This window comes from Manacus candei, unplaced genomic scaffold, assembly GCF_025592945.1.
Source record: "Manacus candei isolate 608988 ecotype Guabito, Panama unplaced genomic scaffold, ASM2559294v1 h1tg000042l, whole genome shotgun sequence".
Taxonomy (NCBI): Eukaryota; Metazoa; Chordata; class Aves; order Passeriformes; family Pipridae; genus Manacus; species Manacus candei.
Window position 1 is genome coordinate 1,393,188 of NW_026138090.1, and position 27,173 is coordinate 1,420,360.

Here is a 27,173-nt window from a genome sequence, read left to right on the forward strand (position 1 = left end):
AAGATTGTTTTGTTTTGTTTCTCACAGAAGAGGTTGGTTTTTAAATGAAAACTCAAACCCCAAAACAATCTGGATGAAAATCAGCATACTTTCTTCCTGGAATATAATTTCAGTGATTTATGGGAGTTATCATGCAGGTGTTTTAAACTCCTCTTTATTTTCTTGGCAGGCTACATCCCCCACAGCATGAAAATTTTCTAACCAAAGACTGATGGGTGCACCTCACACTGAACCCTCCCAGACCTCAATGTCAGATTAGAGCAGTCAACAGCAGATATTGATCCCACAATCATAATTTTTCAACAATCCTTCACCCCTCATCAACTACCATATAGGTGTCATTAATAAAACAAGACAAAAACCTTATTTTTTAAACTAAATTTGACCTTATCGAGTGAAATTCAAGTAAAAATTCTTGATCTGGACTTCTTCTTCAATGTTTAATGTATGAAAAGAATGTAAAGTAGAGGTGCAGAACCAAGAGGAAAATAATAATATACTATAGAATATTCTTTTTTTTCCCCCTTTAGCAACATTTTTAATGTCTCAGCAACATTACTTTATAAAATGTTTTTGACTAGATCTAGTACAAAGGGAATGTGTTTCCTGTTCTCCCCTAATCTACAGAAGTCTCAGACATGAGAATCAATTGTTGCAGATCATCTGCCTTGCTATGTTTGTTCACTCTCTGTATTTTGGTTTTGTTTTCATTTTCCTCCCTACCCTGTTGGTCTAGCAAACAGGATTTTGGCTGTTCCTTGGGATGGTTATACTACAGTGCCATGCATCTGAGGTTTCCATAAGTCAACCACTATTATTTTGCACTATTAAAGGCATAGAAACAAGCACTGACCTGAAGTTTTGGAAATTTTAATTCTTTGTTTATCTTGTACTTGTTTATCTTGCTCTCTGCGTATACCTAGAAGTGGGGGAAGGAAGGCTGTTATGATTATTTTTTCAACAGCAGAAAGAGTCATAGTATAAAAGTGTTTTCAAAATATTAAATCAGGGACATTATGGGGCATTTAAGCTTCATTTAGAACACAAATTTTTCTTCAATAGTTTCTAGAGCAACAAATGCTTCAAGGGGATGAGTCAGGTGCCTAAAAGGTTTACTTAAGTTTACCCAGCTCACAATTAGCAAAATTGATATGAAAATCTCAGCTTTACCCCTCAGTTCATTGGTGGGGATCATCCCTGTGCCAAAGTCAGCCATGAGACGTCGCCTATGCAAAAAGATTTCTTACCAGCACAAGGGTATTTTTCTCTCGTACCTGGTGGTGCTCTGTGTCCCTGCAAGCTCTGCAGCTTCTCCCCGATTCCATCAGTAGAAGGTCTGATAAACTCCTCCTGAGGTGGTTCTGAATGGAGCCCAGCCTCTCTCATCTTCAGCACGGTGAAGGGAGTAACAAAATTGTAAGCCAGGGCCATGGATTTGGCTTTCTCCATCAAATGGTCTTTTTCCTGACTGTCATCACTCTTCAACCGGGAGTTAAGCAATTCCTTGATGGTGAGGTAACTCCACGCCCTCTCGATGTAATTTTTGTCACCCTTGCTGTCTTCCAGGCCGGGGACACCTCTGATGTCATTCCTGCTCGGCAGGTCAATGGCCACATCTGTTTTGAGGAGGATGTACTTCTTGGAGTTGCTGGCAGTCACCTCCACGTGGAGCTTGTCTGAGGTGCGGTTGATGAGTTTGCCGGCGATTATAATCTCAGAGCCATTGAAGTAGTTGGGGAAGAAGTTCTGGGTGACCTGCTCCACGTCATCCTCAGGGTAATCAACACGGATGTCAGAGAGGAGAGGTGTTCCTATTTCATCATAGAACCTTAAACCAAGACACATTTCTCACTGTCAGTACCATTCATCCAAGTGTATAAACACGCTCCTGTACATGGTCAAGGATGCAGTCAGGTTATCTACTATGGCTCCTAAGACACTCAGGGGCAGTTAGAGCTACCAGACATCAAATTTAACTATCACATCCACTGTAACTGGGCCCAGAGAAACAGGGGAGTCTCCACCCTTAGAGATTTTCAAAAATCTTTGGCTGAGTGGACAGAGACCTGAGAAACCTCACCTAAATTTGAAGTTAGCTCTTCTCTGAGCAGGAGGTTGGATTACAGGATATCCAGAGGTTCCTTTCAAATAAAATGATTCTCCGCCTCATTTTAGTTTTCAGTGTTCCTTAGGCATCTAAACAAAATCTCCTAAGTATGCTCAGAAGGATCCCAGCATGGCCTGGCAGTCACTTCCCTTCCACTATGATTCCAGGTCTCTGCAGAGGTATTTGTGACCACTTCAGTTTGCTTAAGAAGACTTGTCCATTGAAAGTAACTTCTTGGCTCATGAGGCTCACAGAAAGCACCCCAGTTATTAAAAAATGCACTTCGAAGAGATGCTGTTACCCACAATTTTTTAGTGATATTATGTTTGGTATGCCAGAGCCAGAAACTGTAAGACCAAAATGTTAAGTCCCCCAAAGCTGGAGAGACTCTAAAGCTTCTGTATCTCTGGAAGACCCCACTAATGCCATATTTTCCATTTAAGCGCCAGACTGCTCATCTCTTGGCAAGTCATTTGAGTTTAATTTGGTAAATAAACAAAGAGTTGGCCTCGGCCCTTTTTTTAGTTCAAGCTGCATTTATTTTACACATCTGGTTAAACAGATTGTCTGGAAGCTAAAGTCACACTTTGTGCTTTATTCTCTCTCCAAGGGAACCCAGAGCCTGAATTGCTTGACTTTGTTTTAAAGTCTGCCTGAGAACTCGGTGTCTTTGATGCAGAGACATCGCCAGATTTAAAAACACAAGTGAATTAAACCTGAGAACTCTCTTGAGAAGTATCTTCCAGGTTGTAACAAATGGTGGAGAGATACAACCTGTCTCACAGTAAGATTCAAGGAAGTATCTGTATAAAAATACAATTCACTGGCCACAAAAATCAGAAATTATGTTGGCACCCATGGAGCTTTTCCCTCCAACAGAGGTTTGAATTGGCCTCCAGCAGTGACTGTGCTTTTCTGTATAAATTTGGCACCTGATGCCAAATGGCTCTGCTGTTTATCAGATAGAAGTGTTTGAACAAGTACCTTCTATGCTGGGTTACCGCAGCCCAGTCAATCAGAAACTCCTTTATTTGACAGGGAATGCCACTTGCTATCCAAAATACATGTTCTGAGGAGGAAATCACATGGGTGGAGTGGCAGATGGATCTACAGAATTTGGTTTAAAATGAACCCTTGTCCACACATAACCACCAGAGAAAGCAAAGCTCTAGTGGAAGCTGCGTGGTCTCATTGCTCCAGATGAATTAGGCACAAGATAGGACAGAGGTCTCTGCTCTGTGTCTGGGTTTGGTTTCTGAAGTTCAAAACACTAACAGTTTGGGAGTGAAAGCCAAACATTTTTGTTTGGAAATGCTGACACACTGCCTGACATTTTAGTCAGAGCTGTGGTTCAGGTATCTTTCTGCTGTTCCTCACAGGGGTCTCCCCTTGGACTACAGCTCCTCGATCACAGAAGAGGAGCATGATCTCTGGTCCTGCTGGATAATGAGGATTACAGGAAACTTACAAGGAGTTGGGTCATAAAGAATGAGGGAATTAAGTGACTTTATGATCACCCCAGGAGTGACCTTTATGTGTTGTTCAAAGCTGAATATTTTGGAGTTCGGGTAAAAGGTTATAATTTTCAAATAATAAAGAAATAATTTTCTGCCCCAAGTTGGGATCTTCATTCCTGATCCACTTCATGCTGTTTATGTTGTCAGTTTGAAGTGAGCAATGCAACCTTTCCTCCAACCATCTACCTGTGGAGAATTGGCCCTCATGCCTCTCAGTTCTCCAGGTTTACATACCCAAAACAATGATCTGAATTAAAGAAACAAATGCCTTGTTCTCAGGGGCTGGGAAGCTCCAGTACAACTGAAGGGATGTGCTAGGAAGGAGACAATTTCTCGGTAGGCATCCTCCGTATCTGAGCATAATCAGCCTCTCCCTAACAGAGTTGAGCCTGAGGGAAACTCTCATTTCTTGCTATCCCTCCTAAGGGGATTTTCCATCCCAAAACCCTTGCCAGAGGACCCAATGCAGACATAAGCTCAGAGAGAGCACAACGAACCCTTTGAGGTGGCTGGCTGCATCCTCATCCTCCTGGAAATGCCTCGTCATTCCGCAGTTCTCCAGTGCCATCCTCTCCAGCAGCTTGTGGTCCACGTCGTTGCCAATGCCGATGGTGAAAAGGCAGAATTTGTCACGGACGGCGTCCTTGGTGTTGCTGAGGATTTTGGATGACTGTGTTTCCCCAACAGTTGGCCTCCCATCCGTGAGGAAGATGATCAGAGAGACGCTCCTGGCATCGATGTCGTTCTGAGCAATGTAGTCGTTGAGCAGCTTTGCACCAGTCTGGAGAGCTCCATTAATATTAGTCCCTAGGAAGGCACCAAAATTATTAGGTCATTTCTCCTTCTAAGAGTGGTGAGAATAATTTCCCTAAGCTCCCTTTATTGTGGTGGCAGCATCTCTGTACATCAGGATGTTTCTCTTCTCCACATGAGGTTGCACTACCCCTTTAATTCAGCTCAGCTCTGTTACTCAGCACCAGTTTGGAACAGCTGTTTATGGTCTTATGAATTGAAATATGAATTTCAGTTCATCATGTGAAATCACTGTATCCTTGAATGCTCAATGTACAGAAACCAGCCACGGTAAACAGAGTCACAGCACATCCCATGCCTGGCTGGTACAAACAAATATGGTTAAACTTAATTATGGGATTCTCCCAGATGACATCCGAACTAGGAAAACAAGTTCTTCTTGCTTTGTCTGAAGGGCACAGTATTTGGAGACAGGGAAAACGCCTTCAAATGGGAAAACAAGTGGTTGGGTTTGTTCTTTGCACCCCAGGGGATACAAAGTTTAAAGGGAAGAGAAATGGCTTGGTTAGCTGAGGAGTGTGATTGCACAAAACAACTGGCTAGCGAAGAATAGAGCTGCCTGAAGTGGGGAGGGAGGGACAAAACAGAAAGTAAATGAGGAAACAGATGTATATTAGAAGAATAGCCATGAAAATGATCCAAGCCTACTGTGTACTCAAAAAAAAGCAAGAAAAATGAGTACAGTATCCCTTTTCTCCATGTATTTCTTGTGCGAGTCAATTGGTTGTGGGAGCTTTGCAGGTGAAATGGATTAAAAGCCAAAAAACAACAGACTCCTGGGAGTCAAGAAGGGGAGATCTAGAAAGGTTATTAGCAAGGCTATGCCAGCAGGTCTGACCATGCAAGACATACCTGGAAACTTAGTGTGCACAGCCCCAGTGACTGCAGAAACGGGAAAGGGGCAACGACTTCTGAAAAGTCCTCCAAATCCTGACTGTGTCTTTTGCAAAATGGTTTTGAAGCAAAAACCTGCACCTGAGTATCCTAACACTCGCTCAGTCCCCATCCAGATCCAAAATTTCAGAAAGAATTTTTTCCCCAAACCAAAACCATTCCATGTAGCAGAGCATGTCATTTCAAACTCAGTCATATCACAGAGCTATCAAGCACTGAAAACTGCCTTTTGCCACGTGATCAGGTATTTAGCAGCAGTATTTCCCCCCCCATTTCTCTGATGTATGAGTACACAGGAGTGTAACCACACCACGTTCAGTGTGAGTGTGATCTGTGAGCTCGAGTGTGTTCATGTTCACTGGGAGATACCTGAGCAACAGCACCTTTATAGGGAAAATGCAGAGTTAGCCAAAACTAAAGTACCACTGGCCTGTGGTGGAGAATCACTGCACCTTCCTGTTGAACCAGAGTTAATCATTTCCCTTTACTTTTGTTCTCTGGCAGGTTCGTGGGCAAACTCAGCTGGTTCCTGCACAGCTCTTTTGGCACTTCAGGAGTAAAAGGCTTTGTTCTCTGAGTTTAGTCCCACTCTTGGTAATTGTTTAACTGGGCAGGTCCCTCAACCGCTTCCTAAACTCTTCCTCTCACAACACAAACAGCACGGCCAACCATCCTGTTTGCTACGTTTTTCCATCAGAGGGTTTCCTTTGCTAGGAGTGGTCACTGCTCAGGGTCAGCCATCAGAAGGCCCTACCTGACCTCCAGCCAGGTGGGACTGCTGGCACGGGGAAGGGTTGTTGGATTACAAACTTCGTTATAGTTTTTTTACGCTACTGTCCGTAGCCTCGCAGGAGACCTCGGAATCAAATCAAAAATCATGCCTGCACTCTGCCACTGTTCTGGGGTCTCCTCCTCTTCCCTCAGGCAACAAGACACAAGCAAAATGGGACAAGAAATTCTTAAACATCATTTTGGCTGCTCCTTGGTAGAGACAAGAGGACAGTACTAGGTGAGACACTAAGTACTGCAGAAGGCAATTCCACAGTCCCTGTTGGGTACTCCGTCCCTGGAGTTTCCAGCCCAGACAAAACCGTGTGCCTGATTTTACACAGGCTTTCAGAAAGTGCACAAGTACTGGCCCTGTGTATCCTTCACCAGGATATGTGTTTTTTTTCCTGTGTCCTCAAGAGATAACCTTGGAAGCTTTCCCAATTCAAGGGTCTCATCAGATAAAAAAGAGAATGGAGTCCACTTGGCTTTAATAAGTATATAGAATCATAGAATAATTTGGGTTGGAAGGTCATTTAGTCCCACACCCCTGCAGTGGCAGGATCTGAGGAAACCTTCCCATCATGTGCATTAATAAAGAGCACATAACCTCTGTCACATAACCCTGAGTGGAGGTGCAGAAGGGATCCCCTGGTCCTATGACCTAAATCCCAATGTCTGTTTATTACTCCATGCTACAGGACCACACTGACCACTCTCCGTTCTCCTGTAGCTAATGGATAACAACATTAATCCTGTTCATATCTGGATCTTACCTCCAGTAGGTGACATGTTATGAATGTACTTTTTGGCATCTCTGATGTTGTTTGGAGTAACCGGCACCAGCCGGTCCTGCTGCCACACCTTTATCCGGTTGGAAAAGCCAATGATGTTGAAGTGGTCTTCAGGCCTTAGGTCCTGGAGGATTGTGAAGAGAGCTTCTTTGGTCTAGAAAGAGAAAGAAAAGAGACCAGTAGACACAACTGTCAGTGTTTTAGTGGGCAAGAAGTGAATTTTAAGACATTTACTGAACTTACAGATATTTCTACGCTGCCAGTTGAATGGCGAAGGAAACTGGGATGTCCTTCCCTGTCTCAAGGCCTGATATCTGTGGTGCCAGATGCTAGGCCAATATGAGATGAAAAAACAACTCTTGCCCAAAAGGTATTGCAAAGCTGTGAAGCACATGTAGACCTAACTAAGCTTTAAAACCACGCAAGACAATTAGAATAAAAGTGACTGGGAGAACCATGTTCTGTATTAAGGGATAGTGATTAATAATGACTAATAACAGAAACTCATTAGAGCTTGTCTAAAGCCCTCTAGACTTGCAGTAAGCTGCAAATGGCATATAGTTAAAACAGGTTGCTTATAAGTTGAAATATCTCTAAATATGTCAAGGATGCACATGCTCTGTTCATAATTAGGGTACTGATTGCTATATATGTACTCTAATGAATAGTTTCAGCAAGTAATAAATGCTTAAGGTAATATATTCAGATGGATTAGATAGAAAAAGAAGCCCTGACCAGCATTGCAGATTCTACCTAAGCCAAGAGGAAAAGTGCAGAGTTGTCCAGTTCTCCCCAGTGTAACCAGCTTTGATTCAGCAGCCATGCAGCTGTGTTCACATGGAGACAGACCTCAGCTTAGTAAGACTGAGAGAAGATGCCCAAAAGCAGTCTCTGTCCATGCAAACATGCCCTATATTTGGATGCAAAACACAAGGGAGGAATATGAGGCAATATCTCTAAGTAGAGGGATCAGCAGATTCTCGGCTCAGCCCCTTCTTGGCCACCATTAAGCCTTTTGAATTCCAAGGAAAGCTCTGCAGGAAATAATATGGTGGGCTCACCAGCATTTAAAGTTTTCTCTCATGCCTGTCAGGAAAATATGTGAAGGGCTTGTCCAGAAAAAATAGAAAACTAATCAGCAGTGCTGGAAATCAGATATTTCTAGGCCTGATGTTTCTATGTAAAGACAGTTTGGAAAGGAACTCAAAGGCCCGATCAGGCTGTGTCATCAGCATCCCTCTGGATTCTGCATGGAAGATGATGATGCAATGATGCAACTGCAAACAAACCTAATCCTCACAGCTGGTGACTTGGCTTCCAGTCCCTCTGAAGTTAAGGGGAATATTTCCCATAGCTTCAAACATTCTGGAGCCAGGTCTGGAGTCCCTCCCTGCCTGTTTCTGTCCTCTGTACAAACCATTTTCCTCCATAGGGATCTAAGGATTCATCCCTCTATTTGCTTAGCTGGAACATCCCTCCACGTCCCACTGCCCTTTCACAGATCAGGATACTGAAGCAAATGCTGGTGGAAGTGGCTCCTTCAAAGAGAAGGAGAAAAGCCCACTAGATTCACATCATGAGGTGCACCAAACAAACCTTCACAAAGATGAATACCTGCCCCAAAAATGGGTGCTGTCTCCAGTCTAACAGTCCAGAGAGAGTTGGCTAAGATGGGCTAAATAGCAGTTATTTGAAAAAAAAGGGAAAGTTTTATGCCCTCTCACCTCCTCTCTTAAAACAACCTTTGTGTTGTAAAAATGCATTAGATAATACACAAACATCACCTTTCAGAGGGACCTTCAAACACTCACAGTCCCATTTTACAAAGAGAAAAAGCAAGGCACATATTACTTTAGTAATTGTGTCAAGGTCAAAAATTGAGGGCTTTCCAAAACTTGGGGTTTCCAGCTCTCAGTGCAGTCAGCCAAACCACCTCATACACGTGTAGAAAGGCAAAGCAGCAATCACACAGTGGAGGAAAGGACTCTTGGATTTATTCCATGTTAACAAGTTTAGGCCATGCATTTGTCCCTCAAAAAATGGATTAAAGCAGAAGGTGAAAATGGAGAACCTTCTATCCTGTGTGAGTGTGATCAGGCCTACATGCCAACTTCTGCTGAATGAAATTTGGGCAGGGCGTTAAAGCAAGGAACAATGAGACCACAACAGCTCCCTATGTACAACACCCCCCCTCTTCTCCCACCAAGGGAGGCAAAGGAGAGAAACAGAGGTGCCTGGAAGCAATGATTTAGAGGAAACCCCCCCAAATCTCATTATCTATATTGCAGCTCTGATTCTAATTAACACTGCTTGACCTTTCCCATTACAAAAACCCTCTTTTCTGCTTTTTTTGCAATTCTGTCAAATTGCACTTTTCTCAAAGGGATTTATTGAGCCCAAAAAGCTCTGCTGTTTATGAGAACAAGGCAAGAAGAAAAATAATCTTGCTTTGGCCTACTTGCAGAGAGGCTGCATCTCACTTCCTAGTGCTCACAAATTCCTTTTGACATGCTTGCCTGTGTTCAGCCAAAAGAAAATGAAAAGAAATGGTGAAACAACACAGAGTAGCAGCATAGTTTGATGTACACAGCATCCAAGCTAGAATTGCAAACAGGATCAGGAGGGAACTGGAACAGACATTCCTAGAAACCCCAGCACTTCCACATACCCTCATACAGGGGCCAAATGTGGGGTTGGTACCACCTCTCTCTCCCCTTCTTTCATTCTCTCTTTCCTTTTCGTCTCATTTTTGTCACAGTTAAGTCATCTCCATAGAATTGGTGTCAGTTTTTCCCTGGAAAAACTTGTGTCATATTTCAATGGACATGCACTGACAGCCTGGATTCTGGCATCTCTATCCTCTGCTTGCCTCAGCAACTTCAATAAAAAAAATCTTTAAATTTATGTAATATGCATACAAACATATGTACAAGTATGTCTGTGCACACATGGTTTTACTCCAAAGCAAACAGAGTGAGGGAGGCCATATGGCTCATTCTTCTGTAGTTTTTACTTCATCCCCAGTAAAAATAAAGGGTGGGATTCAGCTTTCCCAACTCAGCCATCAGAAAGCTGGGTATCACTTCTAATCCTGCTGTAGGCAGGGGAATTCACCTCCAGAGAATAATCCATCCCATCTGTTTTGGACAGGTTTTAGGATGGGCTGAGTCACTGTCTGGAAGTGTCGGTCTCCAAGCATTGCCTCCAAGAGCCTGAGTGGCTCAACACAGAGAAGGTGGGACTCGCCTCAAGACCTAATCCTGCCCACTCCTGAGCATTATATTGCTCACTGGACCCAAAAGGAGCTGAACTGGCTCTCCAGCTGTCTCAGAGTGCTTTGAATTCCCTGGCTCCTCCTGTTTCCATCTCTCCTCCCAGCCCATAAGGACTCCCAGGTATATCCCAAAGACTGCAGTCCTCACAGGGTGGTAACATCACACTTTGCTACCAATATTGCTCACCCACAGATGGTTTATGAGAGAGACGTGACTTCCCTCGGGAGTGCTGGATATGATTCAGGAGCTGGTAGGCAAAACTGACTTTTAATAAGGAGAATATCTTGGTAAAAGTGCACTGCCTGAAATCTTTAAGTTTGCAGCCATGACTGATTGCAGTGTCCAGCCCTCTCCTCCTGCCTCCACCAGACCCCAGCCTAGGATTTGCAAAGCTCTTCGTGCAGACTGTGCCTGGCAGCAGCTCCAGTCAGGACACGGCAGCAGGTTTCTCGTTCTGGCCTTGTAAGGCCACAGCTGGAATTTCTCCTGGCTCCGAGGAGGCAAGGGCTGAGGCTGCCGTGGGATTCCCAAGCTGCTCTGCTGCCGATGGGGTCCTTGCACTTCCACTCCCCCCTGGCCCCAGTGAGTCATCCCACTGAAACTCCTGCCAAAGAGGCAGAAAATTAACCATTTCTTCCCTGCTGTGGGCCAGGTTGTTCCTCCACGGCTGTGCATATGACACTGGTTCATTTTGGAGATAAGCTGGGCACAGATCTAACCCAAGTACGCTGAGGAAAACAAGTTTAGGGGTCTAGTGCCCTTGTGCCAGGTGCTGCAAGGGGAAATACTTCTCCAAACGTGTTTGCCTGCAGGGTGGAGTAAGGATTAAAAAAGAAGATGGTAAGAAGTAACAATACAGAACTGCTGAATAAAAATCCATTTTTGCCAGTTGGGGACGGTTTGTAGCAGTCAGAGTCAAGTTTTAAATGAGGATTTAAAAGAGGATGACTTGATGGGGCAAGATTCCCATATTTCCCTCAAATTAGCACAGATGAAATTGAGTTAAGAGGTGGAGACTGAGTTGCTGCTGCGTTTGAGCTGAGAAACCAGGCTGGTGAATGAGCTGTCAGCTCGGCTGAGATCTAGGGAGAGAAACAACCGCCTCCAGGGCTACAAAATATCATCACAAAACCTGGAGCAGAACAACCCTGGTCCCCCAGCTGGGGACAGGTGATGGTCACAGTTCATGTCTGTGCTTCATGGATGAAGAGAAGCTGAAGATGAGCTCACACCACCCAAACAACTGATGTGCAAACGGTGTCTACTCAAGCCTACAAGGTCAGAGACAAGCCAGCTCCCAGTCACCATGCTGGGCTTTGTTGTCACCTCCACACCAACACCTGGACATGGAACACAACTGCTGCTTTTCTGGTTCAGGCTTGCTAAGGGCCCTGCATCACAGCCAAGAAGATTTGGGATTGTACAACCCCCAACAGGAAGAGCAGAACTCCCTCAGCTACCCTCTGGTTTGTCTGTGATTTGTCACATTTGTACCTGGCCCTTGGATTTAGCTCTGACAGACCTCACTTTGCTTGAACAGAAAGCATGAGAAGTTACACACTACCATGGGAGAGCTGAGAGCCTTCAGCCCTTTCTTGAGTCAAAGATCTGCTTCAGAGACATCTGGGATGATGTCAGACCATCTGGGCACCTTTTAGGAGGAATCTGAGTCCTGGTGACATTTCTCTCACAGTCTCTTGTTTGTTTGGGGAGCAGGGTGAGGGTGAAGCCTGGATACCCTGAAAGCTGTGCAGCTCAAAGGGAGACAATATGTGGTTGTTAGAGGCTGTGGTGCTGCCAGACATTGGCCCTGCTACGAAGCAAGGGGAGGATTCAAACACCTCATTAAAATGCATATCCCAGGCCCACATAGTCACACTTTCCATTGCCTGGGAGCACTTGTGAGTGTTTCATCCATCCGCCCTCGCAACAGCTGGGCAGCGAGACATCAGCACCAGTGGCACAGCCCTTTCCAGCTTCAGCCAGCACCAGGGAGCCACGAGGGCTTGAGATCAGCCAGCCTAAAGAGCATGGCCAGCAGAGAGGAAAGCATTCCCAGCCATAGCCTTTGGAAAACAGTACCCATCGACTCAAAGAGATGCTTGAGCACAGCCTGCAGGTAGCAGACCTGGGACCTCCTGCATCTGTGTGCCAAACGATCCCACAACTAGAGGACAAATTTCAGCAGCCTTTTCTTTGTGCTTCCAGATCCTCTGTGGGAGACCATATTTGACAAGAAAGGAGCTAAGGCACAAGATGTAAGCTCAAAGGGAATTAGGAATTCATAGATCTGTCCAGTTACTTGTCTGAGAGTGCAACAGTGCAGGGAAGGGCTCAGAAACAGGATCTCCTGCAGCAAGAAGGAGAAGAGTACAAGCGAATATGTTGCTTGGCAAAACATTGCAAGGAAGCACAGGGAGAAAAAATAGAAGAGCTCCTTCCTCCCCTTCAAGATCCTTTGTGTTTTGGTTCGTATCTTTCCCTTTCCAAACATGCACAGGCATCTGATAGAGGTCCAGAGCTGTTTTTATCTAAGCTACAACAGCCATATTTCATCAAATCTTGCCCTGCTATGTCAGAGGGAGTAGTATTGTGGCTTAAGGAAAGGCAGGCATCACAGTCACACCTGAAATGGTGCTGCCATGGTCAGACTAGGTACTGCTGTAGATTTGGTTTGGGTCCAGAGCCGAGGGGAAGGCAGTGGGAGCACCAGTGCCATGTTACAGGGAGCAGCCAAAGTACAGAGAGAGCAAAGGTTTGAGCAGTGTCATTCCTTCTGAGGTTTGAAGCCACATTGTGTGAGTTTTGCTTTCCTCTATGTCCCACTTTCCTCTCTGCCCACACGATGCAGGTCACATGTCAGTTGGCAGTAACAGGGACTTTTGTACCCAAAAGAGGGTGTAATGCAGAAGTGTGTCCTTGGATTGTTTTACCTTCCCTCATCCCCCTCTCAGAGAGGGCAGTTTGCCCTTTCTTCCTCTGCAGGGAAGGTTGTGCAGTTCAGGGAACTGCAACTACCCCTCTCCCTGTCAATGTATCTTTGTGCTTTCTCCCTGGAAGACACAAATAGCGTAACCAAGGAAAACTCCTTCGCAATTCTGGACAACAAGCATTTTGTTTTACACTGAGACTGGCCTGTGATGGGAGAGAGCTTGAATGTAGAGCTCTGGACAATAAAGATCTGTCTCCAGTCCATGACCCAGTCTCTCATGCCTGAACATCACAGATCCCTTGCTAATAACCTGAACATTGCTGATTCCCTATATGGCCTTAGGAAAAGTTGCTTTGTAGTTTTTCAGTCTGCAAAAGAAATACTCCATCATTTAGAAGAATGTTTCTGTTGCCTTTTCTGAAAGAGATTTTCCACTTAACATTGAGTAAAACAGCTCCACATTTGTCCAGAACACTTCAGCAGTGAATTTCTGCTCAGCGGAACATAGAAGTGTCTTTAAGGGTGTGATCAGCTGGGGTAACTCACTTCTCTAGCACCTAACAGCAGGGTGAGGATAACACATGAAAAACTGATCTGGTGATCAAAAGTTGATCTGATTTCTCAGAAACCGGAGTCCCATGAGCCTGGAGGGCAGAGTAGATGCTCAGTCTTTGCAATCTCACTGCAGCACTGAGTGTTATATAAAATAAATGCCTGTACAAAGATTTAATGAGGTATGTTCTAATCAGCAAAAAACATCCTTACTTCAAATCCCTATCAGCAGTGCAGTATGGATTACAGTTGGAGCAGTAAACATTGCTGTACACTAAATAAGTCAAAGGGAAAAGCCTAAGGGCTGTCCCAGAGTGCTATACTGAAATAACCCCACTGGAAACAATGGGGCTGCCCAAGCAGACAGCCAGCCTGACACAGCAGTGTCTGAAGGCCACATTCTTGTCTTGTGCTGTGCTTTTAAGTGGAATCAGATCCCATATTATGCCAGTCTGACACTCAAACCCCCACCCCATCAGCATGACAAAAAATTTCCATGGAGCTGGCAGCAAGAAGGTTGGCACCAAGGGAAAAGTGCCCCATGCCCTCAATGCAGAGCTTGACATCTCTCCCTCTGCCCATCCTCAGAAGATGGAGTTAGTCCCAGGGCACAGAAACTGTTCCAGCAACTGGGGAGTTTCATTCTCTGTCACACAAATCAGCCCCAACACAGTGCTGGGAAGAGTTGACATGCCCAAGAGCTGCCCACAGCACATCCCCTCAGTTTCAGCAATCACTGGCTGCTGTGTTACACAGCAGGAAATGAGCTGAGACACAGGTCACTGTACCCTTTACATTGATTATCCTCCATTCCTCATCACATACCCACTCTCACAGAGTGGGTGTCTCAGCAGCCAAAAGCCTGCCAGGTTGGAAGCTTTCTAGCCCCTACTTTTACAAGAGCATCCTGGTAATGGAACAAAGGAGAATGACTTTAAACTGAAAGAGGGCAGGGTTAGATTGGACATAAGGAATAAATTCTTCCCTGTGAGGGTGGTGAGGTTGCCCAGAGAAGCTTTGGCTGCCCCATCCCTGGAAGTGTTCAAGACCAGGTGGATGGGGCTTGGAGCAACCTTGTCTAGAGGAAGGTGTCCCTGCCCATGGCAGGGGGTTCAGGGGGTTTGAAATTAAATGGTCTTTAAGGTCCCTTCCAATCAAACCATTCTAGGATTCTAAGACCTCTGGTGAATGGGGGATGGTGATGACGGTTTGTTGCTTGGAGCAAAGACCCAGCATTTTTGCTCAGGTTTAACATTAAGCAATGCAAGAGCACTAAGTTGTTCCTTTAAAAAACAAATTTACCAGTGCTCTGCAACAGGACTCTCACAGTCCTCCAACACCTGCTCCCCTTCGAATTTTCCCTATTTCCAAACCCCCTGAGCATCTCCACTCCCTTCTGCACATCTCTGCCTCCAACACTTCCCCTGCCCACTTCCATCCTAAGCCACTGCCTCAGACGTGAGAAGAATCCAATTCTTTGTCCAAAACCCTGCAGAGAAGAGAGCAGATGTTTTGGAGATGACATCACTACATCAGGGGTAACTATCCAAGCAAAAGCTCTCTCCTCATGACACAATATCGTATCCCTCATTCCTGAGGGACCTCGAATTACATCATGTGGACCTCAGAGTCAGAAGTGCCTGTGAACACTGTTTGATGGTTTCATACAACAATATATCATGGAAGACCTCACTCCAGCAGGCTTCTACACAAGGTCCCACAAGCTCTTCTGAGCTTCAGCTGCTCTCCACAGTCAGAAACAGACTGTCCCAGTTGAGCAATGTGTAGGACACACCCTGCTTTGGGGTGAAGGGGTATTTGCTTGGAAATAGCAGTGTTGCTGCAAGCAGTGCTAATCTAATAGTTTAAGTCTTGGCAAAGAACTGGTGTCTTTTAGACTTGGGGGATCTTTGTACAGCTGTAAGTCCAGATATGAGCTTGCCAGCTAAGGAGACAAGACTCTGCAAAGAGACAAGCACAGACAAAGAAAATAACCTACCTAAATCCAAATAACAGATCCATGATGAAAACACAAATACCAGCCAGGTCTGGCTTCCAGGTGTTGCACCAACAACTGGGAAAAAAAAACTAATTCCAGCTTGGAGAGGACTACTAAAGAAAGATCTTTCACTTCACAGACTTTTATGCATTTGCCAGAGCCTTGAGGATACCAACAGGCTTTAATGGCTCTGCCCAGCCCCACCTGGGGCCTCCACTCACACTCCTGGCCATTTAAGCTCCAGCCTGAGCCCTCAGTCTCTTTGAGTCTGAGATCAAGAGCTGTGCTGTAGCTGTCTCTAGCTGTTACAGCTCTGCCTGGCCATAGAGCTCAATGATCCTGACCCACGGACTGACTTTCCAGCTTGATTTAGCCCCTCACCTGTCTGATTGTCACTTGGCTGTGTGTGACACTTCCATAGCATCTGTTTTCAGTTCAACCCTTTGATGAACTCAGCAAAGGTCCAATTAAAATCTTTGGGAGAGCTCTCAGTGGCTTCACAGCTTTCCAATTCAAGCAGCATTTCCACTCCAACTTCTTCACTTGCCTTTTGCAGCTTATTTACTCTGAACCCAATTAAAGGACTTGCTATTTATAGGTGGGCTGGGGTCTTTCTGGGAAATTCTGTCTCTGCTTTTACTGCCTCAGCCTGGAGCAGGTCAGCTGGGGCGTGTTGGCTGTTAGTCCTGAGACCAGAAGCAGGTGCTCCTTGTCCTGAATACCCAAGGGCATCTTGCTCTGAAGGTTACTGGTTTCTCTGTATGACCCTGTCATTATTTAATAGTTTTAGCATCAGACAGATTATTTTGCTGCATGACAAGTACTTACTCTTCTCTGGGATTTTGAGTAATTAAAGTCTATATGGATCTGACATCTTATTTACTGTAGTAGCTCTTATATTCCATATTCACATCTCCAGAGAGGACTGATATAATGCTGCTGTTGTGTATTCCTAAGTAGGAAGCAGCTGCACGGAGTTGGTGCTGGAAACACTTTGCATTCTCTCAGGTTGTTGCTCTCCAACAGAAGTGGAAAAGCTGACAAAACTTTCCCCTTTACAGTAGCTTTAAACTCTCTAAAGGCTGTAATTAGAATTAGCATTTTTTCCGAAGTTCCCTGGTGATTTAAGGTAGTTCTCCTGGGCAGCAGTCATTATTTGGGCTAATAGTCAACAGCCAGCTTTGCAGCAACCAGCACAAGTCAGTGGAGTGAGTTTGGAAGGAAAATATCGAGCGTTCATGTGCTTGTCTGCTCCCTCACCACCCTGAGAGTACTCGGGGCGGGGGGGGGAGGGTCAGTGTGCTGAGACACAGAGGTTTGGGGATATGTGTTTATAAGACACCTGGGCATTCAGAATGGCTCAGGCACTGTGGGTGATTCAAGGTACAGTGTCCCTTGGATGGACACAGGCGAATAAAGTGAAGCACTTGCAAATCCCCCGCAGGTCCCAGTTTCAGCTGAGTTCCTCCCCGAGCAATTAACCTCAGAGAAAATTACAGTCTGGCAAGGCACCATTGACAAGTTGCCAGACTTGAGGTGTAGCCAACTGCTCAACTGAGTGTGTGGCATTTATTGCCTGTGGGAAAGGTGAAGTGAAATGAATCCGTGGTTGAAACCACTGTGTTACTATATGCCTGCAAAGTACCTGCAAATCCATCCTCTTGTGGACACATTCATAGCTTGGAACATGCTAGTTTTATAATACTGCACTGCACTTTTTCACCATGTTTAGTAAAGCTGGGCATAGTCATGGTAATCACAAGGTGGTGAACCTATAACTGGCCCCTCTTTCTCCTGGTTATACCAATGTAAAAATGCTATGTCCTCTTCTACCTGGCCAAATGTACCATAAAATCAGCAGGGCAGACTGCTCAAAGGGCAAATCATTTTGCTTCTCAGTAAACCCTGCAGATATAACCTGTTCCCCAGGCTCCCTTGGCTGTTGAAAGCAACTATTCCACACAGAGCTTGTTGCCTCCTTGCAAATGAAGGAACAAAGCTCACGGGCATAAAACCAGTATTTTCCTTGACAGTGGGACAGCTGTTATGATGTACAAAGCCTTGAACACGTGAAGAATGTTTTTATCATCATGTTTGGGAGTTTTCTCTTCCTGAACTTTATTCCCTGCCAGTGCAAGAAGGTGACTGTCACAAGGGCCCAGATTCTCAGTGGCCTTTGACTGCTGCAACACCTCTGAGTCTGCTGGACATCACCAGAGTTCAGAGGCTGTGAAACTGAGGAGAAAAATCTTCCCTTAAAAGCTGATATATCAGTGATGTGAGTGGGATGCCTCAAGGGTCTTAATCATGGAAACCAATCTCACACTGGGTTGAGGTGTAGGAGGGGGCTAGGACTAGGGAACTGGATTTTTGGGGCTCTCAAACCATGACATCCATAGAATCCTTAAAGTTAGAAACAACCTCTAAGATCATCAGGTACAAACATTAATCCACCACTGCCAAGTTCACCACTAAACCATGTCCCCAAGTGCCACATCCACGTGCTTTTTGAACACTTCCAATGATTTGATTCAAGTTGATCAACCAGTCTCACTGTATGTGTTTGCAGCTGGGTCTGGACATCTGATGCTTCAAACACTGAGGTATCTTAGGGAGAAAGGGATGGCACAAACAGGCAAAAATTCATGTTGGAAAAGGAAAAATCTTGAGAGAGGAAATGAGAAATGACTCACAATTAGATTGTGGGAACTGCAGGATGCCTGAAATCCTGGCCACACTTGAGTCACTTTGCCATTTATTTCATGAAGGCAGGTGACAGGGGAGTACAAAATTTCCTCAAGTTACTACAGAACAGGGTGCCAAGCAGAAGTTTCTTATCCTTGCTTATACAACCCTAAAAACTGTCCTTTGCCATAGTCACTGCAGCTGACCTGAAGGAGCAGTTGATACAATTACTGACTGTATTTTTAGCTGATCTTGCATGTGACTCAGTAGAGAGAAATGAGGAAAGACAGTCCCATGGGAATTCCCAGCTCTCCACACACCACTATAGATCACCACAGCTGTGAGAGTCCAAGAGAAAAGACAAAAAGGAGGCATTTCCTCTGCTCAGATGTTTCTGTAATTTAATAAACATCTTAATAACAACAAAAATAGGGTAAAAAGAACACTGAGCAGACACAGACCGTGGCTGCAACTAATTGTGTTTTCCTAGAGTACCAAAAGAGCTTTATTTTTCTGCCAGTCCTCCATTTTGGTATTTTCTTGATTAATCTGTGAGGTTTTTATAATTTGGGTCATAACTCCATAAAGTTCTATTTTTTGGAGCAGTTGGAATCAGAGGAATGTAAGTGCTTCCTGCACCATAATGTACTACTGGTTCTCCATAGAAAGTGTATACTGAGATAACAGGCAAGAAGTTGGGTACATCCTCATCAAAGGTTCTGAATAGACACTTCTGGCTCAAGAGGAACCTCTTTGTAGCTAACCCACCTGAGATTCATGCAGGTTTAGCACTAGGAGCTGGCTAGGCTACCAAGTAGACCTTCAAGGGTTAATGGCCACGTTGTTTCTAGTAGGTGTAATGAAAAGAAACAAAAATATGCTCAGGAGAAGAATAAAAGCTTTCACAGTGCAAGGATAATCTGCTGACCCAAGGCACTACTTGTATTGCTCACAAAAGCACCAAAGCCCTTTGGAGTCTTAATCTCCCTGGTTCAGCTCTGGACCACTGACTGCTTTCAGCATGAAGGACTGGGTGCATTTGTGCAAGTGTCTGTCTGTTCTGAGAGGCAAGGTGGACATTTTGCAGCAGAAGGATAACAAAAAGCCAAGAGGCAGGCTCTGTCCATGGGACTTTGTACAGATTCAGAGGCATCTTGATTCAAGACCTCACTCAGCAGAGGACTAGACATGTTTAACAACTCTCTGCTACTGCAGTCACTCCAGAAGATAATTAGGACCCACAGAATCCATATTCTGTTTTATCTCACAGTGGAGATAATTTGATTTAATAGGGAACACATTTTCTAAATTAAGATTTGTGATCACCAATGAAAACAGATAGTAAAGTTTTTAGCAGAGACAGAAAGGCATATGTACCCCCCATGTCCTGTTCAAAGGCAGAGAAGTGTCAGAGATTGAGCATGGTCTGTGTTTGTCAAAGACATTTGTGCTAGTGTTGGTGGCCAAAAAACCCCAACAAACAAAGTTCACAAATAACCACACTTTCCAGAAATATCACCATGTTCCAGGGGGGCAACCAAGGAGGTGCTCAAGACAGTCTGGATGGGGCTCTGAGCAACCTGGTCTAGTGGAAGGTGTCCCTGCCCATGGCAGAGGGTTGGAACTGGATGATCCTTAAGGTCCCTTCCAACCCAAACCATTCTGTGATTCTGTGATTCTATGAACCTTAATGAACAATTAAAGCTCCTTAACTGATCAAGATACAAGTACAAACCCTTGATCTTCAGCTATTTGTACAGTTACAACATCATACTGTCCAAACAAGTGAAACTGCCCCATACTGGAGTCAGCCTGTGTGGAAAGTGTCACTTTCCACTGTCATCAATTAGGTGATACAAGAAAGAAGAAGATAAAAATGTGACCATCAACCAGAAAGAAGACCACTAACTTCTCCTTATCTCACGCCTGTGGGACAAGTCTTCAAATTGAAGGAAATAATACTAACCCAACCAGGACCCTTCTCCTTTTCTGCACAGGTACTCAAGATGGAAACTGGAGTAACCCCTGAAGGTGAGTGCAGCCCTGAGATACATCTGTCCATTCAGAATGGAATTGAAGAATTAATTCATCTCTGCTTCTGTTTTACACTGACAATACTGTGTTGAGAGACAGATAGTGTATTCCCCCAGGCATGGTGCCATTCCAAGCCAACTACCTGGCTCCTGAAACTGGAGATTCTTTTCATCTGTCCAACTCAAAGAACTGAAGAAACAAAAACATTGAGGCACCAGCCTGAACCCTCCACGTTAAAGGTCAGTTTTAAGCATTGGTGATGAGCCCTTCAGCTTGGTGTGTTGGCTCATGCTCAGATCTGTGCCCTGCAATAATATCTGTGATCTGTGCTGGAAGAGTCAAATTCTCAAACAGGACAAATTCACTTTTCTTTCAGCAGAACCCTTTGAGTTGTACACTGGTAAGGGTTTTGCCAAGCTGATTTGAAGACAGCAATGTCTACTCTCTGCTGTTAGATTGGATACTAAATAGTCTACTAAATGCACTTTGCTGGGAATTCTCACTAACCTGCATCTCCTCTGTCTGCTCAGAACAGAAGGTTGCCCAGGACAACCTTATCTGTAACATCCTAGCTCAGTTTTGTCAGCACTGAGCTTTAAGAGTGATTAAATCTTCTGCACTTCTTGTTCCCATCCCATTCCCTCTACCATGATCATTTCCCATTGCAGGCAAATCATCTCACCTCGAGGTGTCCATTCAGAGCCACCTCTCACTTCAGACACAGCAAACATTTTGCAGAAGGAAAACAGTGAGACAAAGTCTGAACCAACCTTTGCAACCCCACAGCCAAACAGTCCATAATAAACACAAACCTCACCTGTTTCAGCTTTGTTCCCACCATGGAAGCACTGCTGTCGAGCACAAACACAACGTTCTTGGGCAGAGGAGGGAGATCTGTGGGGGCGAAGTAGTGCACGAAATACCCATTAAGAATCTGTGGAAGAGCAAGGAAGTCGGGAATCAAAGGCAGATCACGATGCAATGTTCCACACACATCATTATGGGATATTTGGCTGGGCACACCTGATCCTGCTTTGGAGGATCTGAGTGTTCCTTGGTATCCCTCTTAATTCTGGTCCCCTGATTATCCAGCCTACTGGAGCACTCCACTTTTCTTTCCATGGTGGACGTAGGGGTTTCCTTCCAAATACAATAAGGATATAACATATGTAGGCAGAGATCAGAACCACAATATTCACTTGGGGAACTGGCCTTGTATCCAGATATATATACAGCCTATTTCTACTGAGAAACTGAGAAGCAGATACAAAAAAGAAACTCAATTAAATAGATATCTGTGATTTTTTAGATCCATCTCGTGGCTGCCGATTGACTGGTTTTATTTTGAGTAGTTCTTACAAGATGGAGAAGTAGCCTTCACTTAGAAAACATTTTCTAGGAATTTGGAGCATGCAAGACAATTGGACTATCTCAGGTGTAGTTAATAAAACAGAAAAGATGAGTCCTGTATACAGTACCTGAACATCCCCAACACTCAGCTCCCTGTTGACATCATATCTAATTATGAAGTCTCCCAAAATTCCGTTTCGGGCTATCCTGGTTTGCTCGACAACACTGGGATTGAAAGTAACTTTAGCTAAAGTTTTGGTGTGTCCAACTACAGTAGAAGGAGGAGGAGACACATCACCTGTTGAGATAAAATTACAATATTAAAGGTTTTCCCGTTGTCTCAATAGATGTCAAAGCACAGCACACGTGGTATTGCCATGGAGTCAGGTCAACCAGGACAGTTACATGCTGAGATTAAAGATTCAGCTCACCAGTGATAAAAGAAGAACTTAATAATCTCTCTTCTCTAATTCTAAAGTGAAAACAGCATTGCAGTGCCATCAGGGCTATAAATGTTTAGGCAAAATTCCCGTGCTCAGTTCTGTTTGGAGGTCACTGAACTCAAGGGCCAGACATTTTCTGTATGGCTGTTCATGGCTTTCTGTCAATAACGAACACACAGCTTCAGACACGTACGTGCTGTTCATTCCAGCCAACTCCAGACATCCAGAATGCAGGTCCTACACCTGAGATCCTACCAGTCAGCACAAGTATGATTCATTTGACCTGCTTAAACATTTCCTCCAGGATTAGATTAATCACGCTGCAGATTTCTCCCTATTGACTATAAAGAGTTCTTGAGGTACTGTGGGCATGTGAGGTGGGATTGATCCGACTGATCCCTTATGTGTAATGTCTACATTTTAACAAGTCATCTTAGCTGCCTTTATGTTCAACAAAAGTTATCATTATAGTTGCTACAATTTCTCAGACTGAGATAAAATCCAGCACATGCCAGTGTGGTCACCCAAACTGCATCCCTGAGATGTAACTCTCCCTAATCTCCAAAAACCCTTCCTGAGCCAATGAAAAGGGATGTGCCTGGCAGAGGACATCTCAGACAAAGACAATAATTTAGGGCTGAGTCACCCTGCAGGAAACCTCTCCTTGTCTTGTTAGATGTGTTCATTTTCTAAAACTGAGGGATGTGGAGATTCCTTGTTGTGTCTCTGTGCAGGCAAAATCTCACCTTACTCTCTTTCGGTGTACCAACTGTTCATTCCCTCTGAACTCCATTGTGACCCTTATATGACACTGGCCAAAAGTCAAATTTGGCCCTGAACTTCCCCAGATTTTGAGTTCTTTCCCCCTTAACCCAACTAGGAATTGAAAGCACCAAAATAGATTCTCAGCTGATGTTGTTCTTCGGTGCTTCAGCTCTCACAGTGATTATTCCAACACTCCTCCGAGGCACAGAAGTTCTATTATATCTGCTCATGTGCTGGTTAAATTGGTGGGAATGAGCTGCTTAGTTGTGAGGGGAGGTCTCAAATCTTTGCCAAAGGGGGTCCAGGAAGTCTGTGGTAAGGCAGGGAAAATAAGGGATGGGTGAGAATCAGTTCCAGTTTAGGTGTTCACAATGCAAATACCTACATCTAAGCTTATTTTCTAGGCTCCCACTATGCAAAGATCAGGTAAGTAAAGATCAGGTCAAGAGTGTCAGGGATTAGGGTATGATACATCTGGCCAGCCACATACGTATGCTTTAGGATAATTTTAATTATGTGCTATAGCTCATTAACAATAGTGATCCCAATGACAAGGTACAGGCAGCTCCTCTCCAGGGGTTTCTATAATTCTGTTTACATAATGAGAAGTGCCCTTTGTAAAGGGCTTTGAGCAGCATTAGAGAAAGGCAATGTGACATCTGTATGCAACACTGAACACAACCTCACATCCAGATCCCCACAGTGATTTACAAAATCAGAAATGTGTGATTATGACCATTTAACAAGCAGAAAAATGAGGCATGGGGTGGTTACCTAACTCACCAGACTTCCCACAGGTCGAAGACCATGGAAATGCCAGGACTAGAGTTCTTGAGGGTTTACAAAATGATTAGTCAAATCTGTGACTTTTACTCTAAAGTTCTATGTACAATCTAGGCTCCTCTGGGCAAAGGAATGAAAGCAAGATTCATAAATCAATAGCATTCTAGGATGTTACTTCAATTATGACTTGGCTTTACTTTATGGTTGTCCTGTGAGTGCATTTGAATAGACAAGGCACAAGACTGTACCAGTGAGACAGGGAAGGGTTTTATCATAGACCCAGTTTTACACAAATAAATTGTAGTTGGAGCACCTGGAATATGAAACAAACTCCCCAACAAAAGACTTGACCAAGGAGACTGAATGACAGATAGTACTTAATTTCAGTAAAGTTAAGAATTGACTCTGCATCATTTCTCCTACTGTGTCAATTCCAATCCATCCATCCTGATGGAAACAGAGAGAGATACTCATCCAATACATCGAAATCATTTAAGGACACTAGTGTTGGATCTTAAAGGAGGCTTATAAAATGATTATGAAGAGCTTTGACATTTTTTTCTAAAACCTGTGTCCAGTTCAGATTTCTCCTGACACAGAAAAGTCATAAATCAATATCTCTGTAAGATTTTACCTCTGTCTTGATTTGATTTTACTTTTATAGCTGCCCTTTCATCTCATAAATCAAGAGATCCAATATGTTTTTAATACACAGTGCATCAGATTTGCTTGTATTGGCCTCCCTGGATTTTCCATCTGTCTCCTATCGCTTCCAAAATCCCATTTAACTACCAGTGTGTGAGAAATGCCCAGACTTCATATAAATGGCTTAACAGTTCATTTATGTTTTCTGATCTGAGGGTTTTACATTATTTCTCCTCAGCTGCTGAAAGGAAAACTTTGTTGTGGGTTAGGTTGCTTGGCTGTATCACGGCAGGGTCAGTGAGAGTCAGTCCCATGCTGGAAACAGAAGCTCCCTTCTTATTCCTACTGCAAATACACATCTGTGGCCTTTGGACAGCTCTTCTGTGTTTCTCTGCCACAAGTACAATGATGGGTGAGGACAATTTGCTGTGCCACAACAGCATGAGTTCCAGTCTTACCATTTCTATGGACCATCAGAAATTAGATGAGTTTGGTAGCAACTCCATGGCTCAGTTTCCCCTCTGTTAAGTAGGCATAATCACATTTATCCAGTGATCACAATTATAATCATGTGTATCCAGTTTTGTAAAGCAATGTGGAATCTGGATGGATCATCTGGATCACATTGCACCCTTTTATTACTCCTTGAAACACTCCGTGGAGGTGATAAATACCATCCCTTGTAATACAGGCAGTGCTTTAGGAATCTTTGGAGAGGAATTTTCCAAGGCTGCCTCATTTAGCCATTGCAAGTGAGAAGACTTGCTGAGGAATCTCTCCCATCTTCTCTTCATATCCACTCATCTCCACCCCCAGGAGAGAGATCAAAAAACAAAAAACGGTATGCTAGAAAGAGTCCAAAATATATTTATACATACATATATACATACATATGTATATGTATATGTACACACACACACACATATATATATAATTAATTTTTTTTTCCTGTATAATAACAGCAATCATGTCTGGAAGGCAAGTTATCTAATTCATCCCATGTTCCCAGACTGAATCCCTTCCTACTTAGTTTTATGTCAAGGTCAGGAAACACTCTAGACCTCCAGTAATGGAAACTCAGTGCCTGCCCTTGCCAGTCCATTCCAGAGCTTCACTTTGTTCACTGTTAGACATTTTCAATGTCTAACTTACATTTTTCCTTCTGGATCATAAACCCATGACTTCTTACTGACATAGAAAGCACAATAACCTTTTCCTCCTTGCAGCAACCTTTTATACATTTGAATACAGTTCTTATGTCTTCCCCCAGGTTTCTTTTTTAGGCAGCACTTGATAGCTGGATCACAAATACTCTCCTCTGTTTTTTGGCCTTGTTCTTCTTAAACAAGTGACAGAGAGAGGAAAATTATGAGATATTTCAGAGTCCAGAGCATGGATGAGCTCCAAAGTCTTGAGCTGATCTGCGCTCACACTGAAGTAGTTAGTAGGGCCTCCAGAAAAACTTTCCACCAAATTCAGCTAAAGAAATAAGCAGAGCAGGAAAAAACATTTTTCACAGGAAACTGTCGTCCTCACAGGATGAACAGTTAAATCTAAATTATTTTGGAGACTGGCAGGATCAGGATTAGAACTCAAATGCAAAGTTCATTCTCTGCTAACACATGGAAATTTCCAGATAGCTGTGATAAGAAATAAAAACCTTTCTGAGACCTTTAACTTCGGAAAGAAACAGTCATTCTCGAGCAGCCCAGTGTCTCCTGCCCAAATCCATGACTAGTCCTCCCACTGCTACACTGGAGGAAAAGGATGAGGACAGCATCCCTGAGAATGCTGAGTAGGACATCACTCAGAAAACGGCTCTGTTCTGAGGTCACCAGAGAAGGTCAGGATCATTGGCCTCAATGTCTCCTGTTTTGGGGTCTGTGTGTGACAGAAGACGACACCTGCAACATGCCAAAAGATCCTTTTCCAAAACTCACATGCCTAATACCTTCCTTTGGGAAAAATACGAATCCCAGATGGAGCCACGTGCGCATGAGTTTCTGTCAAAGGAAATATCCCAGAAAGACCTGTCATCACTTTGTTTTCTCTCCATATTCAGAGAGGACTTATGCAGGATTTTCCAAGAACCTCTGTTAAGAGCAGAGCACAGCTTTACTTTTCATATATCCCTGGAATTCTCTGGAGCCACGTCCAATCATCGTATCTTTTGCCCCTACAACCAAAACCAGGCAGAATTGGGCTATTTTTTTTCCACTATGCTTCCTGCATGGTGCATTGGCTCTATGGATAGCTTGTGGAAAGCACCACAGATGTAAGAAGATTGGTCCGTGAAATAAAGGCAGATCAGCCATTCCTCCACTTTTGGTCACCTAAACAATTGTTATTACTTTTTCATTAGTTTTTCTAACAACACTTATGGCCACAACAAGTTGTCATTTCAGTTATGAACATCCATCACTGCTGGTGCTCATCATTTGATAAGTCCAAAGCCAAACTTATTTGATTTTTAACTTAATTTGCCTATCCTACACTGGATCCTCAGGACCTGTACTCAGAACCAGCATAATAAAAAGCATTTCTTACCCAGGTCAGTCAGAGTCAAATGTACCTAAATGACTTGGGAAAGCTACATCCCATCCTGAATAGTGGCTTCACATTGGTTTGAACATATTACTCAAAACATCATTTAACTGATGGCTGATGGCTCAATACATTTTTCACCCAATACTCTCAAGGTAATTTATTAATACTTATCAAAATCTCATATTTTATCGTTAACTGTGAGATAAGAGAGACATGTTTGTAGACATAGGAAATTGAGGAAGAGAGTTTTCATGACATATTCAAACTCAA

At 43.9% G+C, this 27,173-nt stretch overlaps 1 protein-coding gene across 2 annotated transcripts in view; it reads right to left on the bottom strand.

Annotated features, from left to right (window-relative positions):
* Positions 1 to 27,173, bottom strand: part of ITIH5 (inter-alpha-trypsin inhibitor heavy chain 5) — a 48,340-nt gene that overhangs the window by 6,486 nt on the left and 14,681 nt on the right. The window contains exons 6-11 of one of the 2 annotated variants that reach the window (XM_051795213.1): positions 21,849 to 22,018; positions 21,188 to 21,304; positions 6,876 to 7,047; positions 4,122 to 4,431; positions 1,275 to 1,828; positions 854 to 919 (exon numbers count right to left, since the gene is read on the bottom strand). In XM_051795213.1, the coding sequence (XP_051651173.1) occupies positions 854 to 919; positions 1,275 to 1,828; positions 4,122 to 4,431; positions 6,876 to 7,047; positions 21,188 to 21,304; positions 21,849 to 22,018 (1,389 nt within the window). The remainder of the gene's footprint in view (positions 1 to 853; positions 920 to 1,274; positions 1,829 to 4,121; positions 4,432 to 6,875; positions 7,048 to 21,187; positions 21,305 to 21,848; positions 22,019 to 27,173) is intronic. The other variant, XM_051795214.1, reaches the window with a different exon arrangement.